We start from the raw sequence: 9,123 nt of genomic DNA, 5'->3' as shown, positions 1-9,123 counted from the left end.
CGGGGCAGGGTGGGGAGGAGAAAAGGCCTTGCTGCTGCTCAGTGGGAGCTAAAACATTGGTATGTTATCAACACTGTTTTCAGCACAAACCCGAAATACAGCATCGTACAAGCTACAGTGAATAAAACGAACTCTGTTCCATCCAAATCCAGCACAGCCAGGACAGTGTAGTTGTTAGAGGGTGGGAGGCTGAATTCTATGGCCTGAAAGTGGCAGTGCTGCTGCACCTCCATGACCCCAGGTCCAACCAATTACAAGGCTGAGCAGGTATTCCCAGTAGGCACAAACACACAGATATATGTGTGCAACACATATATACACAGCTGGCCACACAGATGGACAGACAGACACACACAGCACTCACACAAACACCAGCAGCACCAATGGCTTCATCCTCTTCCTCTCTAGTGGATCAGTGTGAAAGTCCATTAGTGTATGGAATTTCCACCAATGGAACGTCCTCCAGTGGCAATTTTCTTTATGTGTGTATATATGCACAAACACATCCACATACAACAGTGCGTCATCACCATCATGGCTTGGCTTCGCAAACGAAGGTTTGGATAACAGTGCATATGCACAGCATAACAGACATTTATTTTGTTTTAGGTACCACACAGGTTCGCTGGCATTTGGGGCCTTAATTCTTGCTGTTGTCCAGCTTATTAGAGTAATACTGGAGTACTTGGATCACAAACTGAAAGGTGAGGTTTATGAATCTGCTCCAGGTTATCTGCTCATTTGGTGAATTATTTCCTTACTTCCCCAAGGTGTTTTACCAGCAATGAAAAGAGATTAATTCCATAATGGTTTTGTCTGTTTTAGTTTCATTTGAAGCCAGTGAGTTTGTGCTGGTTTATTCAAGCTGAGTCTGCGTCCCTGGGAACTTAACGCAAAGTCCATGCGGGACATGGATCTGATCTACTTGAAAGCTAGTGAGCTAAATTTGGTTGAGGAAGAGAGTCTGTACTTAGGAGAAAAGAAATTATGTTTCTGGTTTTGTCACAATTTAAGATTTTAATCTGAACAGGTTTCTGTGTTCCAGAGACTGTTCATGAGTTCTGTGTAAGATGTACTCACTCCTTTTTTTCAGGTACACAGAACTCCTTCACTAGATTTCTACTCTGCTGCCTCAAATGCTGTTTCTGGTGTTTGGAAAAATTCTTAAAATTTATAAACAGAAATGCCTACATCATGGTATGTGCTGTGTCTGCATGTGGTCTCCCCTATCTGGACACTAAAATGCCCTAGCCACTGCTAGCTGGTCAGCAGCCAGCAGGACTAGAATCTGCTGAATAAATAATGGGATTCATGGGAGTTTTCAGGAAATGCATGTGGTCCTACCCTGAAAAAGTAAGATCTTTTTTTTTTTTTCTTCTGAATTCACCCTCTTTTTATGCCTGTCCTTGTCCATGCCCCTCACCCCTCAAAGTAAGTGGGAAGGGATGGCGTAACTGGTTAATTCCCCTCTGATTCAGCAATTGAAATTCTGATTTCAACAGAAATGTTCCCTTGTATCCTACTGCATGTTGATGACACTTCTGTTTGGAGACAGCGTTTGAATAAGGAGGATAGAAGGCACATGGTATCTGGAAGTTATAATCACAAATTCTACTAGCAGCAGCAGTGATATTTCTCTAAAATAACCCTTCTTAGCTCTCAGAAGAGAAATTCCAGATTTTCACCTAAATAAGTATACACAGATTTCAGCCTAGGGTCTTCTGACTTGAAGCAATTTTGGTGACTGAGCAGTACTGTCATGGACTTGTCTCAAAGGAGGTTGCTGTACTGGGTCCCTTATAACCCATGTCCGTGCAGCTGATGTTTCAAATTAATGCCATCTTGAAGAGGAACTGTTCTTTTTGACTACCTGGTTTACAGTTGGTAAACTGACTGACCAGGAGCTGTTCCAGTATTGCTTAACCTTGTGGACACTATTCCAGGAAGAAGAAATTACTTTGTTCCTGAATAACTTTAGCTGCTTTACTTTATGCTGATGTAAATTCACTGACTTTGATACTGGTATTGCTGATGGCTTCCTGAGTGAGAGCAGTGTCAGGACTAAGGGGATACCTACAGGGGTACAAGTGCCTGTTCCTCTCCACCGCCTATAAATCTAGGGTAGATAAATAGCAAGATGAGAAGAATTCCTCAGCAAGTACCTCATTTACTCTACCTGGCAAACTATGTATGGTGTCTGCTGCCTGCAAGATCACAGGGGGTTCATCAGCAGATGACTTGAAGGGGAAAGATGGATGATATTCTGTCCCAGCCTGGGGGGAAGCCTTGGGAGGTAGCAGGTAACTGGGGGAAGTGCTTTATGTTCATCTGAGTTTCAGTGCCACTTATTAGAGAGAACTGTGCCTTACATGCAGTAAGATTCTGGCATACAAGGGTATATCCTAATAATTTAAAATACTTAACAGCTACTATTATTTTGCAGATTGCCATATATGGTAAAAACTTCTGCACCTCAGCGAAGGAAGCATTCTTTCTGCTCATGCGGAATGTGGTGAGGTAAGGGGCCATCTCCCAGTCCTTGGGAATGTCAGAATTTCATGGTATTGCATTTTGATGACACACTTCTTTCTTCTCCCATGTCTCCTCCAAATACTATTGCTTCTGTCCCCAGACAAGGCCCTCCCTTCTGACACTCAGTGTGTAACAGCAAGCTGTCCAGCACAGGAACCTAGGCAAAGTTGATACAATCTACAGCTTTGTTGTGATTGCTCTTTTAAATTCACAAGCACCCGGTAGATTGCAATAGTGCCTCCAAGGAACCAGCGGAGCCCCTGAGAGGAGGTGGTTGTACAGAACGGGATGCTCATCATCTGCTGTATGTGTATTTCTTGAGCTCAGGTCCACTCACTCTCTGTGAAGAGGAAAGCAGAAAGACCTAAGTCTTCAGATTCATCCAGAAAGTTAGGGGGTGTCAGAGAGTGGCAGTAAAGAAGAGAGAGGGCTTTGCTTTCAAAGCCAGTATCTGTAACATAACCAGATCTCCCCTGGTGCTGGGAACTCCCCGGGCCCTTTTCCTCACTACCAAGACTGCTGCCAGACTCCCCGTTCTCATCGGTACTTTTCTTCATTGCTCCTGGCTCTTCCTGTACTACTATGAGATTAAAAAATAATGGGAGAAGAACTTAGGAGCAGGCCATGTTGATGCAACAGCAGACAATCTAATTGCCAAGCAGGAGACACAGTAAAACTGGTTAGGTGGTTTAAATTAAGTGAAGGACGAGAGGAAAAGAGGAATAGAGGGAGAGGCTAAGAGGAAAATGGAAGTCGTGTTTAAGAAGGAAGAGGAAAGGGTTGGGGATGGGGGAATGGAGTGCATTCACTGTTACCCTGCATTAATATCAGTACAGCGGTGCCCAGCCGTGCAGCACTGTGCGACAGGAAAGAGGATCTGCCTTAGTTTCCCTTCAGAACACCACCTCACTGTCTTAACCAGTAAGAGCAATAGCTAAAAGCCATCTGTATAATGCTATTGTTTCAAATGGAGATTTTTTTTTATCGTGTATTTTGCTAATTCTGAATTCTGACAGTTTAATGGTGATTTGTTCTCTGTAATATTTCTTAACACTTCTCTTTCATGGTAGTCAGTGCTGTACATTACCATATCCATAGCCTTCAGCGCTGTCAGGAGGCTGATGATACAAAGCTCATTTTCCACCCCATTATTTACCTGCAGTTTCTGGCAAGACAGGCTGGCAGGATTTCAAGCAGAAACTCCCTGCTGTTGCTTTCAATGACGGCTGCAGATTTACTGTCAATTTTTCTGTCTACCCTCATTCATTCATTCATCTGCGATTCTTTCCCAGCTTTGAGGCCTCTCGCCTTGGGTGTTGTACCTTTGATCTCTTACAATAGTAGAATTGGCATGTTAGGGGGTCATGAAATGTGGCCAGGTAGGACCAAGTGAAAAGAAGACCTACCAGCAACCTGCAGACGTGGCTTTTTGTTTTGGGTCTGCTTTGCCTCTTCTGGGCTGGCTTACCTGTGACCCTAGAAGAAAGGCTGAAATAAAAGTATTTTTATGTTTTGTTTTGTTTCATGTTTTCTTAACCAGCCTCATGGGATTAGGCTGTAACAAAGCCTCCTCAGAGCTGCGTTTCTGTGGTGGTGTGTTGTGTTGTCAGCCTGTGAAACCAGAAAAAGGCAGCTTCTTGGTCATGCTTTGTCAACCACCCGTGGATTTAAGGAGGAAGAATGCACTTGTCTGCTGTGTGGTGATTATGTATCATTTGTCCTTTGCTGAACAGAGTTGCAGTTCTGGACAAAGTTACAGACTTCCTTTTGTTCCTGGGGAAGATTCTCGTTGCTGGTGGCGTAGGTAAGCCTGTCGTTTTTTCCAAACGCTGTGTTCTGTTTTCGGTACCCACAAGGTGTCTGCTGTATTCGTAATGCTCAGTTAACAGCTGGAGGTTCTCATTCTTCTGACTATTTGGGAAGCTGTTCCTTCATTCCTCGGATTTGCAAGATTGAACTAAAATATATTTTTTCTTCTTTCCCCTCCACCCTCCCCAGTGTGTTGTTCACAGCATCTTTTCCATAATTGCTTTTGCTGCTCTTGCCTGTGTTGCTGGCGCAAGGACTTCCGCAGCCAAACGTCAAACCCAAGCCCCATCCAGTGCCAGCCAGTGGGTCCTTCTCTCGTACGGACTGAGCAGAATGGCAGCAGGCAGCATGTGTACCGGGAGAGGTGCTGCAGGAGATGGCCTGAAGCTCTGCTGCTTTCAAGCCCACTGTAGCATAAGCTATAGTAAAAGAAATGGAATACTTCTGACACTAGAAGTTAAAGGGGTTTCTTAGTTATCAGTAAATATCAAAATATATTATTCATGGTTTTCTGTGACGAAAAAGTGATTTTTTTTTTTTTTTTAATGAAGCACTTTCAGAAATTCAAGTTTTTTCTAAATTGTCGCAGGGGTTTAAAAACATTTTTTACAAATAACTGTATTTTGTATTCTGCATACTTCAAAGGGTTACTAAATAAATATATTTTAATCAAAAGTTCAAAATTAGTACCAAGAACCAATCTAAAATATTTTGTCATTACATTAGAATGACTTTCAAACTGGGGTAGCAAATTTGATTTGAAACATATTCTCTGAAATGTAAGCCCCAAAATACTGAAATTAATTCACGTCTTCATCCTCTTCAAGAATAAATTCTTTGGGCGATTTCTGTTGTAGATGCATTGGTCTGTTCTAATAGACCTGTTCAACTTCTCGTTGGGCTTATCACTAGAACTGCCCTCTCTCCTTTAAATCTGAAATACTTCAGTATTTCTTCAAGCAATAAAATTTAAAGCAGCAGAATTTTTCTCACTTTTTTATTTTAGAAAAAATCCACCCAATAGTCTTTGTTATCCCGTGTCATTGTCTTATTTATCATCATTTATTACTTTTGCTGTTAAATCCAGCAGAATGATGACACAAGCCAGTGCATTGAAGCCTTTCTGGGCCCACGAATCTCTTCATGGCAATTGATTCTTTGACATCTCTCTTCAGTCAGAATGCAGATCCAGCAGATCATTAATACGGAGAAGTGTGTTGTTCACAAACTCATATTTAAACCAGCTTGGGATCTGCAGACTGTTTCTTTTGTCTCGTCCATGCTTGAAGGAAGTTAGGAAGTCAGCGTTAGTGCAGGAATCGCTAATCTTCTGTGCTTCTTGCAGGTGTTCTTGCATTCTTTTTCTTCACACGGAGAATACCACTCTTCGCACAGGAAGCGCCGACGTTAAATTACTACTGGGTACCATTGTTGGTAAGGCACCATCTCATCTCCTGAACACTGGGGGCAGTTTGAGGTGCTCAGAGTACTCGGGACCTGGCCTGTTGTTGTCCCCTCAGTGGTGTACCATCCACTGCAGTGAGGACTGATCTGCTACACTCCAGCCCTCTGGATCCCTCAGGCGTAAGGGGCACTGCAGGGACTCTGTGCCTTCACAAAAACTAGCTTTCACGTCTGCTTTGCTCAGACTTCCCAGTCAGCAAAGGCTGATGGTGTGGCAACGATGACAGTGTGGCTTCTAATAGAAGGGACTTGTGACGCATCTCTTTCTCTTTTCGTAGCCCCCCTAGACTCCAGAACATCTCCGGGACGAGTGGTTCTTCAGAGTGATCTTGGAGGAGTTCAGAATATTCTTGGCATATATTTTCTTTGGGGGCTTAAATGGTTCCAGTTGGGCAGCTGGAAAACTAGCAGCTACTGCACATTAGGATAAGGTGTCTTGAACCTGTGATCCCTCGCCACAGCGGCAGTAACCTTTGAGAGGAGTACAGAGCTGCCTTTAGATCCTCCCAAATTTGCTTAGCAGACTAGGCTTCTGACTTGTGTCGACACTGACACGGTGGTGCCAAACTAAACTGGAGGCTTTATTGTGGCTTGTGTTTTGTAGACGGTCATTATTGGCTCCTACCTAGTTGCACACGGGTTCTTCAGCGTCTATGCAATGTGTGTCGATACACTTTTCCTCTGCTTCTGTAAGTACGATGTTTTCTTTCACTAATGCCTGCAAGTGACAGGAGGAGGAGCAGAAAACCACCTTATCCATTCCTTATGGAATTGGCAGAACTGCTGCTGCTTTTCAGACTGGCTCCTTGGTACATTCTTCAGTGCAGAAGTGTTTTAGTATCCAAATTTAATTAGTTTAAGTAGTGGAAGGTAGCTATATGGCTCATGGCGATATCTGGCTTTTGTTTTTAAGATGTTCCTTAACTTCCCTTAACAGTTTCCCACTGGGTGTTTTGTAAGGAGCCCTGTACAGCAGTGATTCACTCAAACCTCTTGTTAATGATGAAATTATTCTTTGGTATATAGGTAGTCCTTTGTTTTCAACTTAATAGCCCTGAACAAAGTATTATGCTGAATTACCTTCAAATTTGTGTAAAATACCATTTAAAAACCTATTTGTCCCTTGGACCCTGCCAAGAGCAGGCAGTCCTGGGCACCCTCAAAGGGACTTGCTGCTCACTGTGTCCTGTCAGAGAATGCTAAAATCACAGAATAATTCTGTTCATCAAAAACAAGGACATGGTTATAAGAAGAGGAGGTACGTACTACAAAATACGCTCCATTTGCTAGATTTACTGAATTAAAGAGACAAAGGTACAGTTTTTCTATAATGAAAGTCATTCTGGTAGGTCCAAGTAGAAGGTACGTGGTAGTGATGGTTCTTGCAGCTGGTGAATTGCTGATGATGCTAAGGGGGCACTGGTTGATCTGTCCTATGCACAGTGGATCACTGAGGCAAGGTGAACATGGTAATACTGATTCTCATCCTACAACAGCATAGATTATTTTCTTCCTTCAAACACTCACCTTCTTGACCCTGCTTCGCTAGGAACTGAGGTTCGCAGTGATGCTGGAAATACCGGGTTGCTAAGAATCACAGGAACAAAAGCAGTCATAAAACCGAAAATTGATGTCTAGTTGAGAGCTACGGCTTACTTATCTCAGTTTGTGGACATTGGTTCTGAACAAACACAATCACAGGCAGACAGAGCACTAACAACACCAACAGATAAGCTAATCCATAAATAAATAATCGAGTACTATTATTCAGAATGAAACGGAAATTGATCAAACCAGTAGGATTTAGAAAGTTTTTTGGTGCATTCAAAAATTATCAGATGTTCTTCTGAACTTATTCCAAAGATATGTGGTGTGTACTGCCATGGAGAGGCATGAAGATTTGCTTCCTCTAGCCTGTTCCTCGCAGCTGGCGCTCTCTTTTTGGCGGTGCAGATACAGCTGCCTGTCTCTGCAGGGTTGCAGCTGCAATGGCGGTACTTCACTGCACCCTCCCTCCAGACAGCCCATCAGTGTGAAATTGTTCGCTGGTCTGTGGCTCCTGCCTGGCATGAACACTGGGCTGAGCCCCAACCAGGGATTCAGTCACGACTTTCTGTAGGAAGGAAGTAATGCCTCTGCCTCCTTGTTTTAAATTCATGTTCTGTTTTGCTTCCCATGCTCCTATTCAGTAATAATGGATGGGAGGAGATCATATATGGTACTGTGCACCTGTGGCATCTGGTTTTCAAAATAACTTTACCTTGAAATGAAGGCAATATTCTTGAAGGCAATGAAAAAGGGTCCAGTTTTTAAAAAAGTGCTTAAATCCACAGCACTCTTTGGGACAAATTTTCTAGCAAGCAGCAACCAAAATGTCAGGCTTTGGTGGAGTCCTGAGTGTTTCTGGAAACATCCACCTGTACTGCCAAACCAAAGAACTGGAGAACAGAAAGGTTATATTGCTGCCATGCAGAACTGGCCAGATGTGTGTCTCTGCTCTGGTTTGAGAAAATAGGGTATTAGTGTGTCCTTCATCAGCTTATCAGTACAGCTAAATTGCGTTGACTGAGGTTTTTGGTTTGTGTTTTTTTAATGTTGGGTCTTTTGCTCTCTCCTTTCTTCAATTCTGTGTGTGTGTGTGGTTCTATTGCTGTTTGCTCTTTTGCTGTGAACATTCAGGTGAAGACCTGGAAAGAAATGATGGATCTACGGCAAAGCCCTACTTCATGTCAGCCAGCCTTCACCGAATTCTGGGCAAGAAGGAACTCAGCCCGAAGAAGGCAGTGGGATAACATACTCTAAACTTCAACAGCAAAACAGTGTCACTTTTAAGCCAAACGTGTATAAAGTAGGCAAAAGTAAAAACTGTAAATGATGCTTCTGGTTTAATGGGTGATTCTTTTTTCCTTTTGCTTGTATCTAAAAAAATGATCAACACTGGTAACATTTAACTAAATGCTTAAACTAACAGCTGTGAAAACAAGGCCACGTTTTAGTTTATAGAGTGCCTATGAGAAGGAAAATGTAAATTTTAAACTTTTTTAAGTCTATAATGATGTTTTAATAACTTTTGTAACACAAGTTGCTGCCTTAGACGACAGCAGTTTTGATAATGTTTCTTTTTATAAGTGTATATTTGTAAAAGAAATTCAGGCAATTTTTTGAAAGCACTAACATATAACCTAATTAGCCATAAAAGATAGTTGGAGACTCTCTAGTTAACCAGGAGATGGTACTAAGTTTGTAAATATGGTGCTATGATTGTATTTTTTTGTACGAGCTGGTTCGCAGCTATTTAAACTGTGATGATACATGCGT

General features: G+C 42.4%; 1 protein-coding gene across 1 annotated transcript in view; it reads left to right on the top strand.

Annotated features, from left to right (window-relative positions):
- The window catches only part of LOC104493963 (choline transporter-like protein 5), a 46,939-nt gene extending 38,257 nt beyond the window's left edge, over positions 1-8,682 (top strand). Inside the window, exons 16-22 of the mRNA XM_010136735.1 lie at positions 610-704; positions 1,094-1,197; positions 2,444-2,517; positions 4,266-4,336; positions 5,687-5,775; positions 6,410-6,494; positions 8,485-8,682. Of these exons, the coding sequence (XP_010135037.1) occupies positions 610-704; positions 1,094-1,197; positions 2,444-2,517; positions 4,266-4,336; positions 5,687-5,775; positions 6,410-6,494; positions 8,485-8,597 (631 nt within the window). The 3' untranslated portion in view covers positions 8,598-8,682. The remainder of the gene's footprint in view (positions 1-609; positions 705-1,093; positions 1,198-2,443; positions 2,518-4,265; positions 4,337-5,686; positions 5,776-6,409; positions 6,495-8,484) is intronic.
- Positions 8,683-9,123: the final 441 nt, after the last annotated feature.

The sequence above is a fragment of the Buceros rhinoceros genome, unplaced genomic scaffold (genome assembly GCF_000710305.1).
Source record: "Buceros rhinoceros silvestris isolate BGI_N320 unplaced genomic scaffold, ASM71030v1 scaffold9735, whole genome shotgun sequence".
Taxonomy (NCBI): Eukaryota; Metazoa; Chordata; class Aves; order Bucerotiformes; family Bucerotidae; genus Buceros; species Buceros rhinoceros.
The sequence above is the reverse complement of the archived record's forward strand: the minus strand, read 5'-3'. Positions and strand labels throughout refer to the sequence as shown.